Raw genomic sequence first — 25,743 nt, 5'->3', positions numbered from 1 at the left:
CGAAGCAGCAGTACCAAAATCAAAGCTGGGGCGATAGACGTCAGAGCCCCCCGGCGTCCCCTGCCCCCACGGTGTACCCTGCGTCTCCTGCATCCCCGCCATCCCCGGCGTCCCCTGCATCCCCGGGTACCCCGGCGTCCCCTGCATCCCGGGTGCCCACCCCTGCCATCTCGGCATACCACCACCAGATGCCATCCCGGGCATCATCCCGGGCATCTGATTCCATCCACCTCCCACGGGGACCGCGGGAGTTTGAGACCCACTCGACCCTGAAGTTGGCTAGTAGTTGAGATCCATTTCGCGTTGTTGATCTTGTACAGAAATTAAGATAGAGAGAGTACTCGTTAAAACAAGTGGTGCGAATGAAAATGTCGTGCAAATCGCGTATATATAGTGTTTCGAAATTTAAAAAAAAAATCACTCGCCGGTTCCTTGCCGATCTGGAGGCTGCAATAGCGGCGAGCCGATTGGCGAGAGAATCGGCGAGCGCCTGGGAATCGGCGTACCCTCGCCGAAATTCTCGCCGATTTGGCGCTCGCCGGCTGCAATAGTTCGGCGAGCGCCAAAAATCGGCGAGCCGCTTGCTCGCCGACCACTGGAGATGCTCTAAGGCTAGGAAAGTGGAGGGTGAAAATGTAATTTTCTATTGCTATCTGGATACAATAATCGACACTTAGAACATCTCCAATAAGAATAGCCCCGCCATAGCCTAGCCACAAACTCCTCCTGCCACATCAGCAGCACTAAAAACTCTTCCTGTCACATCATCAGGACAAGCAACTGGACAAGCAATAGGGTCCAGAGCCTTTGTCTTAGTGACAAGGAGCTTAGACATTATTGTATGAGGCGCCGAGTTCGAGCCCTCTTGACATCAATTGTAATTTCCTCCTATCTATAGTATAGGAGTTTATTTGTAATTTCCTCTCTTATATAGGAGTTAATTTTAAAAAAAAACTGGACAAGCAATAAGCCAGCGATAGCCTAACCACAATAAAAAAATTATAAAAATAAATAATTAACAATCACACAAAATACGAAATTAAATTTACGACACAGATGCGAGAAAACTCAATGATAATATTGACATTAAAAAAAGTACATTAATTAATAAAAAATACATTAATCTAAAAAAAGTACATTAATTAAAAACTCCTCTGCCGAAAATTAAATAAAAAAAATCCGCTGGCCGATCGGGAGCCTGCAATGGCGGCCAGTCGATAGCGCATCGGCCAGCGCTCGGGAATCGGCTTGCGCTCGCCATTTTTCTCGCCGATTTGGCGCTCGCCGGCTGCAATGGATCGGCGAGCGGACCGGCGAGCGCCAGGGATCGGCTAGCCGGTCCGCTCGCCGCCATTGTGGATACTCTTAGATATGTAACTTAGGCAAAAGTAGTGTTACGTAGCTGATTGAAATATAGGCTTTGAAGTGGGTTTTATGTTTCGACATAGGCCAACCAGAAACATAACATATCTATCAAACACACAATTTAACCTTGATAACTAACACTATCTTAATAGCTACCAAACTATACCTTAGATTATATGCCTAAAAGAAATGTGCTAAAACCGTTAGAATGGAGTGATTATTCTACATCATAATTTCCTAGTTTTATAAGAAGAAGTTTATTTATCACATGTTTTGTCCATTCATTATAGTTTATAGATTTAATTAGTAGAAAATAATATACTCTCTCCGTCCCATTAAATTTAAAATATTTGCTTTCAGCACGAGATTTTATACATTACTATTTTCTGAGTTAATGAAAAGAGACTAAAGTAGCACATAGGGAAAAGTAGAGATGACATTGTTTCTATTTTAGAAAATGTTTCATTTTTAATGAGACAACTTAAAAATGAGACAACCCAAAAAAGGACAGATGGAGTATAATGGAATAAATGCTCATTCTTCTACATTGTAGACTGGTCGGTAGATTCATGGTTATAGAAGATCTTTCAGTTGGTATCTTGTTGAAGAAAGAACTCCCCCGTCCTACAATATGAGTCACTCTTATTGTGGGTACGAATATTAAGAAATGCAAAGAATAGTGGGTTGGAAAAGTTAGTGGAATATGTGACCCACTTTTTTATATTGTTTTTATAATAAAATGTGAGTGAAGTGAGTTAGTGGAATGTGAGACCTACTTATCATTTATGGTAAAAATGAAGTGTGACTCTTATTGTTGGACAGACAAAAATGGTAAAGCGCGACTTTTATTGTGGGACGAAGGTAGTAATTAAAATTCAACCTAGACAGACATGGATAATTTATTATGAACAGTTGCTAGTGTTGATCCGAAGTCACTTCCTATCTTTGATGACTAATGATTCTAGAGTGTGGTATATATATCACTGAATGAATCACATTGAGATATATACTTCTTGTTGTTTATCCTAAGTACAAGATCTCGGTGACCCTATATTTCTTAATTTATACAAGTAACATTGATTCTACGATATAGATCCTACACTACTTTGATTTCTCAATATATATACGGTGATCATATTGTAAATTGCTTTTATAATCACAATTTTGTTGGTGGGGGCGCCAATAACAAAAATATATTTTTGTAAGTAACAAATGGTGATAATACTGATTAAATACAAAATTTTGTGCTATAATATTATATGAGTGCATATGTGCTTATAATCATCTTCATAAAAAAATTTCTTGTTAACATTTTGAAGCCCAATATTCATATTGTGTTTGACATTTTCTTTATTTGTATTGGGCTTGACATCAATCTTGCCTCTCTCTCAATATCAACATTCATTTGAAACATGTACTCTCTTTATATTATCTGAACCCTTGCTAACAAGAATAGTTTTTCATTATATGTAAATGAATATAAACTTAAAGGTCGTGCCATAGTAGATTCGAATATGAAACCTTTAATTTCAGACATTACTACTTTACTGTTCGGCCAACTCACACACACTAATAACTTTTTCTATTCCTTCGTCATGGCATCTTAGTACTTGGAGGTAGAAAACATTATAAAAGTATGGAAAGTGGACGTGTATGTAACGATCATGTTGTGAACTGCTTTTCTAATCGCAATTTTGCTGGTGAATGGGCTGCCATAATTACGATAGGTTTTTGTAAGTAAATAAATGGAAATAATACTGATTAAAAACAAAACTTTGTGCCATTATATTTATATGGGCTGAATACTGATTAAAAACAAAACTTTGTGCCATTATATTTATATGGGCTGATAATCTTCATAAAAAAGTTTTTGTTAACATTAGGAAGCCCAATATGAACATAAATATTTTTTGTCAACCTCCGTCCAGTGCCGAACGCAAAAATATTTATCAATAGGGGCTGAAATTTCTAAATTTTATTTTAAAGTATACTTTTATGTAATTTAGATTATTTGTAGGGGCTTTTCCATTATAATTTACACTAAACTTGATTAAATTTTTTAAAAAAACTAGGCAAATGATAAAAAAACAATATCAATGAGGGCTTTAGCCCCTCCCTCCTCTTACTTGGGTTCGCCCATGCTTCCATCTGAAATATATACTCTCTTTGTACTGAACACTTGCTAACAAAAATAGTCTTTTTCTATGGTCAAATGAATATAAATTTTAAGGTCATGCCATAGTTGACTCAACCGAAACCTTTAACCCTAGGCATTACCACTTTACCGTTGGGCCAACGCACAAACATAAGAAATTTCTATTCCTTCATCATGGCATCTTAAAAATAATTTGATTATAGAATTTTTTACATAATGAAATCTCATGTACTCCCTCCGTTCCACTCAAGATGTCCATATTCTTGAGTGACACGAGATTTTATAAGAAGTTGTTAGGTGACAAAAGTAAAAAGAATAAAATAGTTGTAGATTTTAGTGAAAAAAGACGATATGCGTTTATTTCAAAATATAAAAAGTGGACATCTTGAGTATGATAAACTAAAAGAAAAATGCGGACATATTAAATAACATTGGGGGGAGTATTTCGTATTAGTGTAATAATCTCGTAGTGTTGAAGAATTATTTTAATATGCATAATATTTGGAGGTAGAAAACCTTATAAAAGTGTAGAAAGTGGACGTGTTGTTGTAGGTAATGGGATGAGAATATTCTTCCCATCTACGAAAAAATTAAGTTTTTCATTTTAGTGTGTCCATGAAAATTAGTTTTCGTACTTTGCACATTTTTCTTAATTATTTATAGTATTTTATTAATTGCACATTAAAATTATACTATCCATATTGAAACTATATTTTTGGACGAATATATGAATAGAGTTCAAACCTTAAGTATTATATTAATGAATTGTATTAGATCTCTCTAGCATATCGAGATTCAAGAGGTGTTTTAAACTAATAGTTTAAAATTTGATTTACCTAAAGACAATTCAATCTAATATCAACTACTCCCTCCTCCCTCCCTCCGCGAATAGGAGTCTCACTTCTTCCGGCACAGATTCTAAGAAATATTAAGAAAAGTTGGTGGAAAAAAGTTAGTGGACTATGAGCCCCACCAATATATACTAATTTTAAATAATATGTGAACGGAAGAAAGTTGGTGGAATATGGGGCCACTTTACCATTTATGGTAATTATGAACTAGGACACTTAATCGCAGACGAACCAAAATGGAAAAATGGAACTCATATTCGCAAACAGAGGAAGTACTAACTAAAAATAGACTCGATTACCTATGGCATCTCTATGTCCATAGCTCCCACTACTAAATACTACTTCCACCGTCTCATTATAAGCGAGACGTATTCCTTTTTAGTAGGGGTGAGCAAAAAAACCGGAAACCGAATATCCGAACCGAACCAAACCGAAATTTTGAAATTCGGTTCGGTTTTTCGGTTCGGTTCGGTTTTAAAAATAAAAAAAAAATTGGTTTTTCGGTTCGGTTCGGTTCGGGCGAAGAAAAAAACCGAAAAACCGAATTATATATATTCTATTAATTTAATATATTATATTATATATAATATATATATTCTTTTAATATATTCTACTATATAATATATATTATACTCCCTCCGTCCCGGACTAGTTGCACTTATTTCCTTTCTGGGCGTCCCAAGTTATTTGCACTCTTTCCATTTTTAGTAAAAATTATCACCTACAACCGCAATTGTTGACTTTGCTATACACTCATTCCTTAATCTACGTGCCGAAAAGGAAATGTGCGAGTAGTCCGGGACGGAGGGAGTATGTATTATTAATTTTATATTATATAAATATTCTATTAGTATATATAAAATAAAATAAAATAAAATACACATATATAAATATATATTTATATTATATTTATTTTTTTCTGGTTTTTTCGGTTTTTTTTCGGGTTTTTTCGGTTTTGTTCGGGTTTTTTCGATTTTTAAGTTCGGTTTTCGGTTTTTCGGTTTCGGTTTTTCGGGTTCGGTTCGGTTCGGATTTTGAACTAAATTCGGTTTTTCGGTTTTGGTTCGGTTTTGGCAAAAAGCCGAACCGAAATCCGAATGCACACCCCTACTTTTTAGGTAGTCCCACTAAAAATGAGACATTTTTTTTGCCAAAAAAATACTCCCTTCGTCCCATAATAGATGTCACGCTTTCTTTTTTAGTTTGTCCCACAAAAGATGTCGCATTTTCTTTTTTGGAAAAATCAATCCCTCACATTAATATAAATATACTATTTTTTCTCTCCACCTAACACACACAACAACATCACCTAAAATCCCGTGTCAATTCCCAAGTGTGCCATCTATTATGGGACGGAGGGAGTAACACTATATCTCTCTTACTTTTTCTCTCTACTTTTTTTCACTCATAAAAACCTGTGCCCAAAAGAAATAATTCACATAAAATGGGACGGAGGGAGTACTCCATATAGGCATAATTAAATAAGTTTGAAAGATATTCCCTTCGTTCAACCTTAAATGACACATTTCTTTTTTCGCACGTGTTTTGGCAATACGATAATTAATAGTTAAAGCGGAGAACATGTAAAATAATAGAAAATAATATAGAGGAATGGTATATAATGATAGAAGCACACAAAGAAGCAAGCAAGAGACCAGGGCTGGGTAAATATACCGAAAAAACGGAATATCGATCTATTGTACTGAAAAATATCAAAAAATATCGAATTTTTGGTATACCGAAATTTTCGGCACGATATAATACTGTATCGTAAGTTTTCGATACGATAATGATATGGATTTTTTATACTGAGGTATATCGTTTTATATCGAATATACGATATATATAGATATTATCGGTATACCAAAATATATCGAAAATTAATACGTAATGAATTATCGAAAATCGTAAACGGTATATATCGATAATTCAATATAAACGGTATGTATCGATAAATCAATATAAACGGTATGTATCGATAATTCAATACGTATTGATTATATCGAAAATCAATACGTATTGAATTATATCGAAAATCAATACGTATTAAAAGTTTAAAATCATAAATAGATATCCATTTAATTTATATATATATATTCAAAAAATATTTATTGGAAACTCTAAAATCATAAATAGATATCTATTTAATTTATTTATATATTCAAAAAATATTTATTGGAAACCCTAAAATCATAAATAGATATCCATTTAATTTCGATATACCGTTCAGAACGGTATACCGAAATTCGGTATGATATACTGAAATTTCGATACGGTAACGGTATAGATATTATCCATACCGAAATTTCGTTATACCGAAATCCGGTATACCGAAACTTTCGATACGGTAACAATATGAAATTCTTTTATATCGATATTTTCGATACGATAACGATACAAAATTTTCGGTATAATATACCGTATCGACCCAACCCTAAGCAAGACAATAGCCTAATAGATTACAAACATTGATCCATCCCCATCTCTTGAATAAAAATTTGATACAAATAAATTGAAATGTGATAAACCGGAAGATACCTCAAGTCTTGAACTTGAGCCTTCAACTCGTCACTCCAACTCCACTTTGTTTCTCACAAGTTAGAACCTGAAATGAGGCCAACTTTATAGACGTATGTATACGGAGGAGTAACAAAACATAACCAGTTAAGTAGCTTCACCTCCAGATGATGATGTGTTTGGGCAGATGATCAGTACCCATCAGATCTGGGCACTCACAAATCCGAATTTGTTCAAGGCACGACATTCCACCTTTTGCTACGCTGATACTTTTCAGACCAATCATATTTTTGAGGGAAATGGCCTTGAGGCAGGGGAACCCGTCATGCAATATCTTCATCTAGTATATCTTGTGAGAAGTTCTCAAACGCTTTAAGGTGAGATATTGTAGCTTTGGTAGCATACCCAACTCTTCCATCGAAACATCTTTCATGCTGGAAAATGTTAGGTTACATAGATTGGGAGGGAACACACTAGCAGCGGAACATGTGAAGTTGGAAAAATACGAAATAAGCTTAAGTAATGTTAGACTCTCGAGATTCAGAATTAATTTTTACAATGTATCTTGGCTACAGCCACTCCAACTTTGAAACTTTAGGTGTAGTTTCACAAGATTCGTCATCTTTTGTAGCAACGCTCTTCCCCTTCTTACCATATCATCACAATCATCATCACCAATGACAGAACCCTCTAAAATTATGTGCAATTCACAAAGATGAGAATTAGGCATTAGTCCTGAGCTCATCTCCACCCAATCCTCTAGTCTGATACCCTTCAAACTCTCTATACTTTTCCACTACGAGACTTTCATGGCTCTGCCTCTTGCATAACATGTGCCGAACTCACGCAAGCTTTCCATTTTCAGTGCAACACCTGTGAACTCTGCATATTCAACGTAAAGAAACTCGAGCCTTTAAAAGTCACTAAACCAACTTGGGAGTTTCAAATAAACCCCACTCCGATGTGTATTTATTTTCATGTACTTCAATCCAACCAAGCACAAAAAAGAGTTTGGCAATTTCTTAAACCAAAAACCATCAAGATAGAGTATCTTAAGGAGTTCAAAGTTCTTCTAGTAACGAGATGAAATATCTACACTAAAATACCCTATATTAAAGAGGAAAACAGATCGAAGATACTTATTCTGATTTGAGGAGAAGCTTTCAAAAGATGTGTTGTAGACAACATGATGAAGAGGTTTCAGATGAACATCCTCCCTCCTCTCCCTTTATAATCTTCACAACCATTTCCTCCTCTGTTTTGCGTAAGTATACTGATACGATCATATCTATCATATCTCTTAGGATCTTCTAATTATTTAGTTTTCCCTTATTCACCATATCTTTCCCATATTTATTTAGATATTTGTTTCTTATTCATTAAGTCAGTAGCATTATAAATAGGATAGACTGTTATCTTTTTTAAACACTCAATGAATATATTATTTTCCACAAACTTGTCTTGAGTAACAAGAATATCATATTTCGTTTCCAAATTGTTGTTCATCGGAGAACGTCCGAAAATCAGCAATTCGTGAGCTTTCCTTCGAGCACGTCGAAGGTTCGATCACCTTATCTCTCCGAGAAGTTAGTTAACCGGCCGCGTTACGGAGAACGTCCGTAACAACTGGTGCTTTCATCCCGTGCTCATTCCCCGTCTTAGTTCATCCATATTCCCAAAAAAAAAAAAACAGTCACAGGACCTGCCCCGATCACCTCCCACTACCGAGCTTCACCGCCGCCGTTCAACGTCATCATGTCACGCAACTACACCGGATTGGGGCGTTATGAACACCTATTCGATCAATTGGATGCCGCTATCACCAGGTTGGAAACACGTTGTGACAAAATCGAACGGCGTAGGACAAACTTGCTTGCGTCTAAAGCAACGTATGCACAGCAGACGTCCTACGATTTTTGCAGAGAGATTCGCACTCGTCCGCGGCCGGAGCCACCTCCACAGCCGGCTCAAGACCTGCCGTACTATTCGCTGCCTCCCTGGGACCCTCCGCGCCATCGGCAACAGTTCGGCCGGGCCGCATATGAGCCGCTACCTGCTCGCCGGATGTCGCACCACCCTGGTCGCCGAAACCCAATGAGATTTCCCCCCTATGAACAGCCGGATCCCTACCGACGACAGCACAACACATGTGCGTCCATTCAGCCTACCTGTCGGGAGACACAGGGACAACACACTCTCCGTGGGTACTCGGCATATGAACAGCCCCTACCTAATTGCTGGGATCCGCCGAGAAGGTGGCAGCCGCAGCGGGAATCAACCACACCCTACGGGGCACCGACTTACGGTCAGCCCAACTGTTGGGACCCGCCGAAACAGCAGGAATACTCGTCACATGAACCACCAACACATGTGGATCCCCTTGACCGTGGGTTTGTAAACTTCCGACCTTTGCCACAGCCACCACTGCCGCATCGCTTGCGGAGTGAGGTAGATGATGGCAGATGTTATGGAGAGGTCGTTACTCACACGCATTCGCCAACACTAGACGGCGACGAGAGGCTTTGTGATTCAAAGGACTCCATATTAGATGCAGAGCCTTGTGATTTAGAGAACTCCATATTAGAGGAGGAGCATTGTGATTCAGAGAACTCCATATTAGAGACTGTAGCAAGGAAACTCATGGATCGTTGCTTGCCTAGTGAGAATCGGGGATCTAGGGAAGGTAGAGATGGCAGACTCGACGACCAACAAGTTTCATCTTTTGCGGAAATCTACCCACCGCGCAGCCCCGATATGAGTAAAGAGAAGGAGGAAGAGGCATTGTTAGACGATGTAGAGGAGGACGATTCCACTGATGAAGTTAAGAAGGTCGTCGCATCTCTCGATGCTGCTCGAATGACATCTCACGATGTTGTTGAGAATTGTTTTAGTGAAAATGGTGGTGCTTATCTGTGTGCATTAGTTGGAAATAAAGTTGCACCGTCCTTTCCAATACATTTGAAAGAGATTGCCTTTATCTATGGGGATTTGCATGTTAGGGATGCTACAAGTCTGAATCCTCGATCAACATCGCTCGACACCGATGCGAGGTTGATCCCTCCGCGCAATGACACGTCATGTTTGAGCATTCTTGGAAGCGTTGACAAGCTTTTTGTTTTGGCATGGAATTTTTCTAGCCACATTGGGTCTCCGTTGTTGATTTTTGATGGAGGTGATAAAGGGAGATATTCAGTTGCTCGATATGTGTTTGATCCAGGAGGAGACGCCTCGTAAAAGCTTTTGCTTTCAACTCTCGTCAATGGTTCATGGTTCCCACCTTGAGGACAAGGTGAATTTTAACCGTGGGGGAGTTGATACGATCATATCTATCATATCTCTTAGGATCTTCTAATTATTTAGTTTTCCCTTATTCACCATATCTTTCCCATATTTATTTAGATATTTGTTTCTTATTCATTAAGTCAGTAGCATTATAAATAAGATAGACTGTTATCTTTTTTAAGCACTCAATGAATATATTATTTTCCACAAACTTGTCTTGAGTAACAAGAATATCATATTTCGTTTCCAAATTGTTGTTCATCGGAGAACGTCCGAAAATCAGCAATTCGTGAGCTTTCCTTCGAGCACGTCGAAGGTTCGATCACCTTATCTCTCCGAGAAGTTAGTTAACCGGCCGCGTTACGGAGAACGTCCGTAACATATACATCGCGAAGAAGATCATGGAGGCGAAAACTATTGACTCGACCATCGATGGTTAGATCCTGAATTTGCAGCAGGCTTCGATTAACCAACTCATTTAAATAACCTCTTCCCATGTCTTCAATACTTCTACTTCCTCTCTCTTGGATCAAACCTCGTGCATACCATATGCTTATTAACTCATTTGAATAGATAGTTTGTCTTCCTTGAAAAAGGCTAGACATAAGAAGCATGCTTTCAGTTGGGGATATAAATTATGATAACTCAACCCAAAAATATTTGTTACGTTGTTTTCCAGGATATTGGAATCTATTTGGTCGAGAACTTGCTGCCATCTACTCTTGTTTTGAGTATCCACAAGTAAGCCTCCTACCACACTTATTACTAATGGCAGACCATAGCATTTTTTCACGATTTGTCTGCCTATACTCTCTAATTCTTCTAGACATGTGATATTGGTGTTGTTAATGAATGCTTCCCAACTTTTGTTGGGGTCTTAAAGCTTCATCTTATGCTCATATTGATCGTGCTTTGCAATAATTTTGTTGCGGGTTGTGAGAATTACTCTACTTGTTTTATCTGTAAGGATAGAACTTAAGTTTTAGAAACACTCTTAACTCTACTATGTCGTCATTTGAGAAGTCAATGATCATTGTTCCAGAATATTTGGGGGAAATAGATGAGGTAAATAATATCGATATGTTGCAATACGATTGAATTGTTTGGATTATTTAGTTTTGAATTTAGAAAAATTGATTATGGTGTATGATAAATGAAGGATTACGATTAAGGGTAATGTGAAATGCATATAGTATCCAATCCATAACTAAGACCAATTTCACACTATTAGATCTTAAAATGAGTGGATAAGATTAAGGCTCGCGGATTTCAATAAATACTCCCTCAATTCCCTTATAGTTGAAGCGAAACTTTTTGGCACGAAGTTTAAGACAACTGTATGTCAAACTCTAAATTTTTCAACACAGTGTTAACACAACGTCAACACAATATCAACACTGTGTAAAATTTTAAGATTTCGATGTCAGCACAATGTCAATATAGTGTCAACACAATATCAACACAATGTCAACACGGTGTTAATATTTTCTGTTGCTGTTATTTTGTAATTTGTTGATATTTTCTAACGGTTCAAATCATAGTTTTGAATTTGTACAATGTTTAGAATTTGCATTTGTTTACATCCCTCTTAATGTAAATATTAACTCCTTAACCCCCTCTATACTAAGTTACTCCTTTCATCCCCTAAAAATAAAAAATTTATAAATAATACTCTCTCAGTCCCGCACTACTCGCACTTATTTCCTTATTGGGCGTCCCAAGTTACTTGCACTCTTTCCATTTTTAGTAAAAATTTTCACCTACAGCCGTAATTTTTTACTTTCCTATACACTCATTCCTTAATCTCCGTGCCGAAAAGGAAAGGAGCGAGTAGCCCGGGACGGAGGGAGTATGAGTTTTAATGTAAAATCAGTAAAGCAAGAGAGAAATAAAAAGTGTTAATGAAAAACCGGAAAAATGAGTTTCACTTCATCAGAAAGAAAGAAATTTCTTTAAATAGAAAATTTCTATTTTTAAAGAATGGACGAAAAATGAAAGATTTTTTTATTTCTAGAGGACATGAGTAAGTAAAATATAGACGTAATAATCTAAAGTCTCGAAATTACTCCTTGTAGGCAACAATCCTGAAAAACTCTTAAGATTGAATAAGTTTAAAAGAGGTAAATAGTCATTGAAGCAGCAACACAATAGCATATTGATTAGTACAAACAAAGATTCAGCACTATCTCTAGAATAAATAGCATTAGATATTACTCCCTAACAGGAGTCCAATGTGATTATGACCTGAGATTGAATAAATTAATAGAATATGAGTCCCACGGTTATGTACTCTCTCCGTCCAACTTTAGAGCATCCACAACCGTGCTCTTGCCAGCGGCACGGTTGTGGGCCCGGGCGGTACTATTCATGCCTGCTCTCTGGCAAGAGCACAACACCCACAACTGTGCTCTTCCGCAAGGACGAGCACAATTAATTTAAAATTCAATTAAACAATAACATTTCCATAATATTAAAATCCATTTAAAAACCACAATAAATATTACAAATGACAAATAAAATTAAACATTACATAATTAAAATCCTAAAAATGAAAAATTACATAATTAAAATCCTAAAAATTAAAAATTACATAATTAAAATCCTAAAAATTAAAAAAACCACTACTCGTTGCCGAATTTCGCCCACATGTGGTTGATTAGGTCTTCTTGTAGTTGATTGTGGATTCGAGTATCGCGCATTGTGTGTCTTGTCTCGATCCTCTGGCCAACCGTCGTATGCTCGCCTCGGCGTGGGGGAGACCTCGCTGTTGAGCTTCCGGCTTCGTCCTCGTCGTAGAAGCTAGCCGCCCTCGGCCCTTCGTCGGCTATAATCATGTTGTGTAATATAATACACGTGAACATGATGTCGGCGATATTATTCACGTACCACAGCCGAGCCGGGGCCTTCACAATGTTGAATCGAGCTTGAAGGACCCCCGAAGGCTCTTTCGACGTCCTTCCGCGCTGACTCTTGACGCTGCGCAAAAAGAACCCGTCTCGGGTCGTGCGGGTTGTGGAGCGTCTTCACGAACGTCGACCACCTTGGGTAGATACCATCGGCGAGATAGTAACCCATGCGGTATGTATTTCCGTTGATGGTGAAGTCGATCGCCGGTGCTACACCATTCATCACATCATTGAAGAGTGGTGAAGAATAGAGCACGTTCAAGTCGTTGTTGGATCCGGCAACGCCGAAATATGCATGCCAAATCCATAGGCGATAGTCGGCGACCACCTCAAGGATAAGTGTTGGGCCGCCGCCTTTGTGACCGCTTAAGTGTTACCCCCTCCAAGCAGTCGGGCAATTCTTCCACCTCCAATGCATGCAGTCAATGCTGCCAAGCATTCCGGGAAAGCCATGGACTGATTCGTGAAGACGAAGCAACCGTTGGCAATCATCGGTGGTGGGTGCCCGAAGGAATTCATCCCCAAAAGCAGAACGAACGCCCTCACAAAAATTCTTTAAACAAAGGATTCCAGTGGACTCACCGATATGCAAATACTCGTCGAAGATGTCGGCCGTTTGCCCAGTAGCGAGTTGTCGGATGGCACACGTACACTTCTGCAACGCCGTGATACTTTGCCGGCCGACTGCATCTACACCTGTTTGAAAGTATTCAACACGTGCGGACAATGTGTTGACAATTCGCATGAACAAGTGCTTTGACATGCGAAAACGGCACCTGAAGTAATCTGCCGGAAACCGCGGATGGTCGGCAAAGTAGTCGGCAACGAGCCTTTCGTGGGCTCCCTCCCGGTCACGATGGATGTAGCGGCGATTTGATCTAGTGCGTTGAGGAGGATGAGCGGGGGTATTCACCGCGACATATGCTTCGTAAGCGGCACGATGTTGTTCGTAGTATTCTTGTTCTTCGCGCTCCGCTTCCGCCATGAGATGAGTGAAATCCATTAGATGTTTTGAGTGAATGTTGAATGTGTTGATAGTTTGTATAAGAATTATAAATGAGAGATGAATGAGAGATGAATTGATGTGATAAATGAGTGATGAATGTGTGTATTTATAGATGATTTTTGGAAGAAAAAAAAAATCAAAAAAAATCAAAAAAATTCAGAAAAAACGGGAAAAAAATGGCCATATTTTTGGGATTTGGAATTTTTTTTTTATTTTTTAGCATTATTTATAATTAAATACCGATTTTTTTAAAAAAATATAAATAATGTTTAAACACAACGGCTATGCCGTTGACGAATGGGAGCGCGCCACGTGTGCGTCCGCTGGCACGGACGTGCTCGATACATCGAGCAGCGCCGTGCTAGCGGCGCAAACGCAGCGGCGGCGAATAGCGTCCGTGCCAGCGGCGCGGACGGCGGTGGCGACGGACGCCACCGCTGCGCATGCTCTTAGGAGTCGTGGTTGATCAATTTTGGGCGTCCCGCTTTAGGAGTCCCGGTTGGGATAAACTAATAAAAAATGCCTACAAAGTAAGTAAAAAAGTGTCAAAAGTGGGTCCAAACATCCACTACAATATTTATTTATTACACTCTCAATTAAAAGTGGGTCCCAACATCCACTACAACATTATTTATTACACACTCAAACACATTCTTAAAACATGTGTCCAACTCAACCGAGACTCCTAAAGCGGGACGGAGGGAGTATTAGTTTAATAACAAAATGTGAATGAAATAAGTTCGTGGAATGAGACCATACTTACTACTCTCTCTGTTCCATTACAAATGAAACGTTTTCCTTTTTGAGTTGTCCAACAAAAGTGAAACGTTTCCTGAAATGGAAACAACACTATCTCTAATTTTTCTTTTCTCTTACTTTACTCTCTCTTTATTAACACACAAAACAACACTGTATAAAATCCCGTGCCGGAAATCAAATGTTGCATCTTTATTGGAACGGAAGGAGTATTTATAATAAAAGTGAAATAAGACTCTTATTGTGGGACGGACCAAAATGACAAAATATGACTTTTATTGTGTAACGGAACAAAAGGAGTATGTTCATAAAAATGGAATGAGGAACTAGTCTGCCTAGACGAAATGACCGAAAGGCCCTTGAAGTCGCTAACACTAGCAATATATACAGCGCGAGTGTTTCCCTTTCCCTCCACTCCCAATTTATGAAAAATTCAGTTGCAGCAAAGATGGGTGATGAAGAAATTCAAGGCAACATCAGCGATCACCTCTCAACCGGAAAGAGACAGTCCCCTCTATCCCGATCGATTCTTCAAGAATCCCTCCCTAAAAGGCCCACTCTCAACCCCTCCTCCGATCACGACCACTTCGGCTACAAGAAACTCTCCCTTTCTCAGTATTTCACCCCCGCGCCGCTCCGCCGCACTATTTCGGAGCCCATTTATTCTCCTGGAACCACCAATTCCGCGGCGGCGCCAACAAGATCGTCGGAAATTCCCAATTCTCCAGCTCCAGTCAATGCTGGTCAAGAAATTGTGCCCTCTCTGCACCGCACAATGTCCGCTCCGATTCCTGTCTTCGCCGCCACTCCGCCGCGCCCATTCGCCGGGAGGAAACCTTCTAGGTCTCCCACCCGCGGAGAGAATCCCAGTGCCAAGGCTTGTTTTTTTTAAAATTTTTAAATACGTGTCGTTTTTTTTTCTCTTGGTCAACTGATTTGGGGGAAAAGCGATTAATTAGGTTTTTTTCAATTAGGACAGAGGTTGAAGAGGATGAAGGAGCGGCTGAAAGTGATGAGCGAGTGGTGGAATCAAGTTGCCAGTGAAGACGGCGATGAGGAAAATCTTGAATCTGAGAATGATAACGATCCCAAGGTCTTGATTCTTTTCACAAATTCCTCCTAGTTTTAATTATTAATTCAATATCCACAAATTCCTTCAATATTTTGCTCATAAATTTCATAAATTCAAGTATCTGCCTTATTGTTATTCCATTTTGCTCTGTGATGTTTATACAACAACCCTCAATAATGATTATGTTAGTATTTCTGTTTGCATTGTGTTTGATCAAATGAATGTTTCTTGTGTTTTCTGCTTCTTTTGAATTTAGGGGTTTGCCTTTTTATGATCAGTTAAACTGTTACGGCCTTAGCTTGTTTACCATCTCTAGTTTGGAAAGGACTTATTGATATTTCAGGATCTGTAATAATAAGTTACTTTAGTAAGTGATTCAGATTTCTGTTAAACTGCTTTGGTTGTGTTATGATGAAACTCGAAATGTTTTCTTACCTTTTAGCTTATTATTTTTCGCTTGGGTCAAAACCAGACGAATTTTTTCTAATTTATTTGGAAAACTTCTTTAAGTGTTTTTTTATTTCTTCAGCTATGTTTTGTCTTTGATACTGCTTTGAGTTCAGTAAATTCAGTCTTTGGTCCTTGTGAAATGGACCTTGGTTTTATCGATGCTTCTGAAGTTTGTTTACATGTTTCATAGGACTGATGTTGCCATTTTTTTCATACATCATATATCATGGTATTCTAATTGCTTTTATTGAATACTGGGTTTTTATACAGTTGAACACTGTTAATGTACGCTTTAACTCAGAGCATGCTTCTACCGACACTGTTTATCATCATATCTAGTGTTGTTGTAGTTTTGTTATATCATACACTCAGTTGCAACTATAATAAGGGTTAGATTTGAACAATTTATATGGCGCATTGTGATTGATGTTGATTAGCTGTTATTAAAGGAATTGGTGGTGTAACGTTGCAGGAAGAGTGCGAAGGCGAGGCTGAAATTCCTTCACAAGAAGCTGTGTTTGTGGAGAAAAGTGGAGAATCCCTAGTCCTCCATTTCAAGTGCCCTTGTGGTGATGGTTACCAGATTCTGCTTTCTGGGAACAACTGCTACTACAAACTCACTAATTTCCGAAACAACTGAGGATAAATCTTCTATCTCGAAGGTTTCTAGTGACTGACTGACTGATCAAATATTAGACATGCTCGTTCTCTTGTGTAATCTACACCTCATACATACATCTTGTGATTAATTTTCATGTATAAAGAATTTTGCTGGGGTATCAGTATATGTTCATTGATTTGTTTCTTTGCTAATAGACACGATCAATTTGAAACTCGAGTCAAGTGTTTGGCTTCACTTCACTATACTCTTACCATTTGAAAAAACTGACTACCGATCTTTATTTTATATACCTTTTACTCAGACTGAAAAATAATTACCTGTATGATCAAGAGTAACATCTACTGTTAAAACAAACTTGCACATATTCGGTATTCCTAATAATCTCCATCTTTTTAACAAATACTAATACTGATAAAAATACAGGAAACAAAACAAAACTACCCTTCATAATCGAAGTACACGTAAGTAGATGGTAAATATCAAAAGTGGTCGTGCCGGAGTGGTTATCGGGCATGACTAGAAATCATGTGCTTTTCTTTTACTATTTTTATCATACAATCTTCCAAGGAGGCATTAGTGGGTTAAATATGTTTAGAATATTTCATGATTAGTGCTCATTTTAATTCAAAAAGGATTACATATCTGTAATTCAAAAGGGATTATACTCCATATATGTTAGATTTTCATTTGTTAATAAGAATCAAGTAAACCTAGTATTAATCTGATCTGATGCAAGTTATTTTGCTTATCGCAGTAATCACTACTAACATTCTCATGAAGCTCAACTGCATCATTATTGGCTCATGTGCCTAATCTTTTTATCTCACTGTTGCATTCAATCTCATATGCTTCTTATCTTCATGTTTAAGGATGCATTCAACTAAATGTTAAAAATCAATAAAATTCAGAAATACATATGTAGTAGGAGTATATATAATACTCCACAACAATTAATGCCTCATAGTAAATCTAAAAAATCATATATAATCAAGAGTTGTTATTTTATGCCAAGAGCCAGAAATTTTTATGTGTTTTACTATTAAGAAGATATCCTCCTCCGTTAGCTTTTCTCTGCACTGCAACACATGTGCATTTACTATTCTCAACCGCGTACTCCGCCGTGTCGGCCAATCCTTTCAGCGACAAGCCTCTTCTAGCCCTACATAACAATACCAACATTCATTAAGGGCTGCATTATACATTTCTTAAATTACTAACTTGCTAACTTATCCGCGCAGTATATTAAAAATGTCAACACAATCACATTAAAATATCAAATAAATTTGTGTTGACATTTTAATATATTTTATTGACATTTTAAAATATCAATGTCAAAACAGTGTATTAAAATTTAAACTAAGTTTATGTTGACATTTGTAATACACCACGGTGGTGTTCGGTTTGCAAGATAAAATAATACCAAGATACAATCTATGATTGAGTTGTGAGATTACTTTAGTTATAGGGGGGTTGAATCTCATGAATCAAACACACAACAAATGTAATCCCTAATACAATCTTGCAAACCGAACATCCCCTACATTAATGAGTTAACAGAATTAACAACTTAATAAAGTTAGCAACGGATTACACCACCGTTCATTAATCAATCAACTTTCAAACTTTTGATTCAAATCAGAAACTCACCCTAAAATCGATTTGGAAAAAGAACTCCTCTTTTGGCCTATAATAAGAAGCTCAACATTGCTAGCGGCGCTGTGGGCAACAATGACCGCGCCCTTCTCCTTTCCTTCCGCCACCTCCGCCTTCTCCACCGCCACCTTCACCATCGGCTTAGCAGCCGCGCACGCGCGCTTCATCCCATCGAGAAAATCCACCTCTCCTCCTCCTCCACGTCCACTACGACCACCGACACTTCCCTCACCGGAAGAGGTGGGCACCCCGAGACGGGGGGCAGCCGGGGATATTGGATTCTTTAACAAGCCGCCGAAGCCGGTCTTGGGGGGTGGGGCCGCGTGCTCGACGTGGAGGAGGATCAAGGTGTCGTTGTCCACGACCGCGTGCGAGAGGGCGTATTGTAGCGCTCCGGCGGCCTCGCGGCTGCCGTCAGCCACCACCATTACTCGGCGTGCCGCCGCGGTATCGTCTCCCATTGTTCGTCTACCTTGATTTTATCTCTCCTTTTTTTATGGGAATTGATAGATTGGAAGGTTTGTGGTGTGCTAATCAAGAGGTCCTCATGCATGCTAACTTTTTTTTTCTCTCTATTCTATATTTGCATTAAACTTTCAGTCTTTATTAGCTATATTTGTGGGAGTTTATGCTTCACGTACCGTTAAAATCAGATATCAAGGATAGCCATACAAATTCTACGAATATATTATCCATTCCACTTGATATAAAATACTCCTACTATCTCTATATTTGAAAAACAAAAAAAAATTTAAAACGGCAGAGTTTTAATACATAGTAACTGGTAAATTAAGGGAAATAAATTGATAAAGGAAGAGAAAAAAGAAAAAATAGATAAAGTAAGAAAGACTAAAGAAAAAAAGAAGTGGAAACATGTTAGTGGATTGTGGGGTCTACTTCCTAAAATTAAAAGTTTATATTTTTAAGGGACGGAGGTAGTATAATTTATTAATTTATCAATCCACTTTTTAAATAATATTGTAATCTTTTTTATGAATGAAATGAACCGATAATTAATCTATTTCTTCAATCAATGTTGACGACATTGATTTATCGTTAGATCTCTTCGGCGAGGGATCGATTTTGGACCCTGCCACCTCACCAATGCAACTTCTTCAACTCACGATTTTCGACCAGTGGCGGACACACGTTGAAGTGATGAGGGGCTTAAGCCCTCCCCAAACGTTTTTTAATAAATTTCTATTGCAAAAATTTTCATATTTTTTTGGAATGTATCTTCAGCCCTTCCCAAGGGAATATCTTTAGTGTCTAAATTATTAGAGGTTTAATGGAAGGAGGGGCTTGAAATAAAATTATAGTTAAAAACTAACTACAACAATGGCGGTGAATAGAGATAGAGTTGGAAAGAAGGAAGAAGATGAACTAATTAACAGCTATCAAACCCTTTAACTTAAAAAAATAAAAATAGAAAAAGTTAATGCCTACTCCCTATTTAAATGGCACGTGTTAGACGTGTTAGCTTTACAAAATAAAAGTGTCACCCCATTTTAAAGTTATTAAATAACACTTTTAAATATTGATTTTACCCAACGCTTTATCACTAAAAATAATTAATTAAAAACTAAAAAGGATTTTGTCTTTGTCCAGCCCTACACCATTCAAAGTTATTCCAAACAACAGAAACAAAAAACAAAACTTCTCCCACAAATTCCAAACGAGAATTACTTGTCTTCTTCCAACTTTAATCGGTGAAGGTCAGTTTTTCCTTTTCTTTTCTCATAGTTTACACAATCACAATGTGTTAGATACTTTAGATTCATAACTTTTATTCACATAGTATTTTGTGATTTATTGAACTATTTTGCTAAATTGCTAATACAGAAGATGGAACGTTACTTTAAAAAAAATGCAAAGTGGTGGTTCTTCATCTGCTCCAACTACTAGAATTGTTGAATCAGTAGAAAATCAGTCTACAATAGAAGTTGAATTGGATTGGAATGATATTGATGCTGATCCAGGAAAACGAAAGTCAATAGAGGCTTTTGATGTTGCTATTCGGGATAGAGTACGGAGAGAGTATTTGGTTAGAGGTCCTTGCCAACCAATTAGGAATACATATCCGAAAAAGAAATATGGTATTCAAGAAAGAAGTTTTCAAGATGCTTGGTTTACAAAATTTCCATGGTTAGAGTATAGTGAATCAAAAAATGCAGCCTTTTGCTTTTGGTGCTATCTTTTCAAGCAATCGGATAAAGGAGGTCGATATGTAGAAGATGCTTTTACAAAGACAGGCTTTAACAATTGGAAAAATGCACTACAAAAATTCAATCAACATGTTGGGGCTGCAAATAGTTGTCACAATTATGCTCGAATTCAGTTTGAAGCTTTTCAAGATCAAAGGCACAGTGTGGCAAATGTATTTCGAGCAAATACTCGTAAGGCGGAAGTTGCATATCGTGTTCGGTTGACTGCTTCATTGGATGTGACTCGTTTTCTTTTAAAATAGGGATTGCCTTTTCGTGGACACAATGAATCAAGTAGTTCTTCAAATCTAGGTAATTTTCTTGAGTTGCTTCAATGGCTTGGTCAACATAATGTCGATGCTTCCAAAGTGTTTGGTACAAATGCTCCTGCTAATAATCAGATGACTTCTCCATGAATTCAAAAGGAATTAGCAAATGCTTGTGCTTCAGAAGTCATACTTGCCATAGTCAAAGATATTGGGGATAGAGTTTTCACTATCTTGGTTGATGAGGCTCGAGATGTTTCATTGAAGGAACAAATGGGTGTTGTTTTAAGATACGTGAATAGTGAAGGATATGTGATTGAGCGATTTTTTGGGATTGTACACGTAACTGACACTTGTTCTCGTTCTTTGAAAAATGCTATTGATGATTTATTATCGAAGCATAATTCATCTCTATCCAGAGTGAGAGGTCAAGGATACGATGGAGCTTCAAATATGCGAGGTGAGTTCAACGGATTGAAATCTCTAATATTGCAAGAAAATCCTTATGCAATGTACATCCATTGTTTCTATCACCAACTCCAATTAATAATTGTTGTTGTTACTAAGTGTGTTAGAGTTGTGAAGGATTCTTTTAACTATATCTCTATGATTGTGAATATGGTTGCAGCATCTTATAAGAGAAAGGATCAACTTAGGAAGTTGCAACAGGAAAGATTAGTTGTACAACTTAATGATGAAGAAGTGACTAGTGCAAGAGGTCAAAATCAAGAAAGTAGTTTGGTCAGACCAGGAGACACTCGTTGGGGCTCACATTACTCTACATTGCTTCGTTTATGCTCTATGTGGCATGTGGTTGAGAAAGTGTCATAAATTGTAAGAGATGATGCCACTATCCTTGATAATAGAAGTACTACTGAAGGCTTGATCGAAAGGATGGATAATTATGAGTTTGTTTTTACTTTGCACTTCTTGAAACACTTACTAGGAACTACAAATGAATTGTCTCATGCCCTACAACGGAAAGATCAAAACATTGTACAAGCTATATCATTGATCCAAAGTGTGAAACATCAATTGCAAAGTTTTAGGGAGGATGGATGGGAAGCCATGTTAGACCAAACAAATAGATTTTGTGAGTTGCATAATATTTCACAAGTTAATATGGAGGACATCATACCACGCCCTGGTCGAAAAAAGCACGGAGCAGAGTTGATCACAAACTTACATCATTATCGGGTAGAGATTTTTTATCAGGTAATCTAGTATTTTTATTCATATTTTTATCGATATATTTACTTGCCATTAACTTATTGTGGCTGCAATATTAAGGTTGTTGATTTAATTATACAAGAGATGAATAATCGGTTTTCTGAAGCTAGCACCGACTTGCTAAAATGCATAGCGTGTCTTGATCTAAGAAATTCGTTCTCTGAATTCAATGAGCATCAAGTCATTCATATTGCTACTTTATATCCCGATGACTTCTCTGCTAGCGAATGTTTACATCTTCCACGGTAAGTTAGTAATTTTATTGCTAATGTGCGGTGTGATCCTCAATTTGTTGCGCTTAGTGATTTGGGAAGTTTTGCTATGAAAATGGTCAAAACTAAGAAGCATTTAGTTTTTCCATTGGTCTATCGGATTATTGAGCTGACCTTGGTTTTACCTGTTGCTACTGCTTCTATTGAGAGAGCATTTTCTGCAATGAAGACTATCAAGACTGAATTACGAAATCGAATGGGAGACGAGTGGATGAATGACAGCCTAGTTGTGTATATTGAGAAGGATATTTTTTCAACGATTGATAACGAGCCGATCCCGCAGCGTTTTCAATCGACGAAAACACGTAGAATTCAGTTGCCGCCGCTTTAGCAAACTGTATTATTTTTTTTGTCAAACTTGTTTTGGATTAATTTTATGTATTATATTTATGCATTTTTAGAATTTTTATTATTGTTTTTTTTATAATATATATAGAGCAGTGATATAGGGCAAGTACTCCTTAAGTATATAACTAGAGAATAATTTCAACCGCAAGATTAAGAAATCAAGCGTTAAAAAATTAGCTTAGGATTTCAAAACTGATCCAGAAAATGACTTCACAATATAAGTAGGCGGGGTAAAATAGTCATTTAACAAACAAATCTAGGTAAAACATGAATCTCTCTCATTTAGAGAATTTTTCTTCAGCCCTCCTCTTCACCGCCGCCTCTAAGTGATTGGGGCTTCGCCGCCTCCACTAGAGCCGCTCGTGGCGGACGTCGTCGGCATGTCCTCTGGCCCCAACTGGCCAGACCCACGACAGAGATTGCGGCGGTACTCATCAGATTTGGACTTTGATCGATTTGGTTCAAATTAAATGCTAGTAATTAAACAAACAAGCATGAATTCTGATTTTCTTATGGGTGTGACGTGTTCGCATCAACAACCCAACTTCACATTGCATATCTATTCTAATGGGTCCCGCCGCTAAATTAAAATTAGCCTTTAATCACCAGAATTCGTAGAATTTGTGCCTTTGTTGCTTCTGGATTGCGGCGGAAATGGGCGATTGAGATTTGAGCAGCATCTGGACGGAAATATATTTGACAAACTAATGGAAACTAATGGAAACGGGTGATGTTTCTGTGATATTTTGTTATAGTGATCTATTTTGTTAACATCAGTGAAGTAAAAACATGGTTAGAGTGATGCGTTCCAGGGTTAGAGTGAGGTTTCTTTGATTTTTTGTTATAGTGATCTATTTTATTAACATCAATGAAGTAAAAACATGGTTATAGTGATGTGTTCTAGGGTTATATTGATGTTTCTTTGATTTTTTATTATAGTGATTTATTTTGTTAACATCAGTGAAGTAAAAACAGGGTTATAGTGATGTGTTCCATGGTTAGAGTGAGGTTTCTTATAGTGATCTATTTTGTTAACATCAGTGAAGTAAAAACATGGTTATAGTGATGTATTCCACGGTTAGAGTGAGGTTTCTTATAGTGATCTATTTTATTAACATCAGTGAAGTAAAAACATGGTTATAGTGATGTGTTCCAGGGTTAGAGTGATGTTTCTTTGATTTTTTGTTATAGTGATCTATTTTGTTAACATCAGTGAAGTAAAAACATGGCTATAGTGATGTGTTACATGGTTAAAGTGATGTATCTTTGATTTTTTGTTACAGAGATCTATTTTATTAACATCATATTTTGGCGGGAGTTGTTGTTCGGTGACCCTAACCGCCCACTTCAATGGTTTCACCTGATCGGCGGCGCTTCTCAACAGAACTAAGGCTAAGCTATTGGATTTGTGCTTCCCAGCTGCGCGGGAGAAGGTCGGTGGCATAGGAAATTGGCTGTGCACCCCAACCACTGCGTTGAGATGCCCATTTCCGGCAGTTTTTGGTCGTTGATTCATTGTTATTGCTTTTGTTTATTGAATTATGCGGCTGTGGTTCTATCAAGTTGCAACTTATCTTCTGTGGAAATAATTCATCTTCAAAACTTTGTTAACTTAATTACAACATATTTTCCTCCTCTCACCGAAAATGTCTGTACCTTAATTATTTGGGAAACAAGTAGATATTCCACTATTTTTTCTCTCTTATTTTCTTTTTATATTTTAAAATATTTCAAATTTTATTTCTCTTGATTGCACAGTAACTATGAATTTTAGAATCAGTGAAAAACACAAATTTGATTAAAGTTTATAATTTTAGAAATGAATATCCATTATTCTATTTAGAGACGAATATCCATAACAAATATATATATAATAAATAACATATTAAATCACTATAAGGCATGCAGAATATACTTCACTATATGAACAATATACTTCCCTAAAATGAAAAACAATTCACTATAAGCATGCAGAAATATACATCACTATATGCTCAATATACTTCATGTCAAGGCATGCTCAATACACTTCACTGTAAGCATATTGTAGTTCACTAATTGCTCAATATACTTCCCTAAAATGAAAAATAATTCACTATAAACATGCAAAAATATACATCACTGTAATACACTATATACATCACAGTAATGCACAATATACATCACTATATGCTCAATATGCTCCATATCAAGCATGCTCAATACACTTCACTATAAGCATATTGTAGTTCACTAATTGCTCAATATACTTCCCTAAAATGAAAAATAATTCACTATAAGCATGCAGAAATATGCATCACTGTAATGCACAATATGCATCACTGTATGCTCAATATACTCCATGTTAAGGCATGCTCAATACACTTCAATGTAAGCATATTGTAGTTCACTAATTGCTCAATATACTTCCCTAAAATGAAAAACAATACACTATAAGCATGCATAAATATACATCACTGTAATGCACAATATACATCACTGTAATGCATAATATATTTCACTGAGACACCTGCGGGCTGCTTAACATTCCCATTGACCTGAAACACCTGAGGGCTACACTCGGGCTCTCCATCGAACAAGAAGACAAATCTGGGGTGGGTGCAACAACATCATCGATTAGAATTTCGTAATTATCCCATAAATCTCCTCCCCACCGCCATTTCCGACTGAATTTCCGATCTTTTTTTCGCCACCGAAAACGCCGCTCTCGCAGTCGGAGGGGCAAGAATTGCTGTTGAATACATCACTATTCGAATTTACAGCGTCTGAATCCTGAAGAAGATCTTCA

The 25,743-nt window shown here is 37.4% G+C and overlaps 3 protein-coding genes across 3 annotated transcripts; 2 read left to right on the top strand and 1 right to left on the bottom strand.

The window, feature by feature from the left end:
- The first annotated feature begins 15,270 nt into the window (after positions 1 to 15,270).
- Positions 15,271 to 17,167, top strand: LOC121774041. The gene is made up of 3 exons (XM_042170958.1): positions 15,271 to 15,715; positions 15,818 to 15,931; positions 16,833 to 17,167. Exons 1-3 carry the CDS (start codon positions 15,287 to 15,289, stop codon positions 16,998 to 17,000), a joined length of 711 nt encoding a protein of 236 aa, XP_042026892.1. The 5' UTR covers positions 15,271 to 15,286; the 3' UTR covers positions 17,001 to 17,167.
- Positions 17,168 to 17,909: 742 nt separating this feature from the next.
- Positions 17,910 to 19,112, bottom strand: LOC121774678. The gene is made up of 2 exons (XM_042171531.1): positions 18,630 to 19,112; positions 17,910 to 18,141 (listed from the first exon to the last, which is right to left on the bottom strand). Exons 1-2 carry the CDS (start codon positions 19,094 to 19,096, stop codon positions 17,985 to 17,987), a joined length of 624 nt encoding a protein of 207 aa, XP_042027465.1. The 5' UTR covers positions 19,097 to 19,112; the 3' UTR covers positions 17,910 to 17,984.
- A 1,390-nt stretch (positions 19,113 to 20,502) lies between these two features.
- Positions 20,503 to 22,938, top strand: LOC121774438. The gene is made up of 5 exons (XM_042171315.1): positions 20,503 to 21,078; positions 21,265 to 21,565; positions 21,734 to 21,846; positions 22,396 to 22,580; positions 22,638 to 22,938. The coding sequence occupies exons 1-5, from the start codon at positions 20,503 to 20,505 to the stop codon at positions 22,936 to 22,938; spliced, it is 1,476 nt and encodes a 491-aa protein (XP_042027249.1).
- Positions 22,939 to 25,743: the final 2,805 nt, after the last annotated feature.

This window comes from Salvia splendens, chromosome 17, assembly GCF_004379255.2.
Source record: "Salvia splendens isolate huo1 chromosome 17, SspV2, whole genome shotgun sequence".
NCBI classification, from domain to species: Eukaryota; Viridiplantae; Streptophyta; class Magnoliopsida; order Lamiales; family Lamiaceae; genus Salvia; species Salvia splendens.
Note: the sequence above shows the minus strand (reverse complement) of the source record. Positions and strands in the feature narration are given on the sequence as shown.

Excerpts from the sequence above, each read along its gene's own strand:
- LOC121774041 (XM_042170958.1), top strand. The coding sequence starts at position 15,287 with ATGGGTGATGAAGAAATTCAAGGCAACATCAGCGATCACCTCTCAACC. Across the intron at positions 15,716-15,817 it reads GAGAGAATCCCAGTGCCAAG|AGGTTGAAGAGGATGAAGGA; the intron begins GCTTGTTTTTTT and ends CAATTAGGACAG. Across the intron at positions 15,932-16,832 it reads AGAATGATAACGATCCCAAG|GAAGAGTGCGAAGGCGAGGC; the intron begins GTCTTGATTCTT and ends GTAACGTTGCAG.
- LOC121774678 (XM_042171531.1), bottom strand. The coding sequence starts at position 19,096 with ATGGGAGACGATACCGCGGCGGCACGCCGAGTAATGGTGGTGGCTGAC. Across the intron at positions 18,142-18,629 it reads TTTTCCAAATCGATTTTAGG|GGCTAGAAGAGGCTTGTCGC; the intron begins GTGAGTTTCTGA and ends ATTGTTATGTAG.
- LOC121774438 (XM_042171315.1), top strand. The coding sequence starts at position 20,503 with ATGCAAAGTGGTGGTTCTTCATCTGCTCCAACTACTAGAATTGTTGAA. Across the intron at positions 21,079-21,264 it reads GGTTGACTGCTTCATTGGAT|GAATTAGCAAATGCTTGTGC; the intron begins GTGACTCGTTTT and ends TGAATTCAAAAG. Across the intron at positions 21,847-22,395 it reads AAAATCAAGAAAGTAGTTTG|GTTGTTGATTTAATTATACA; the intron begins GTCAGACCAGGA and ends TGCAATATTAAG.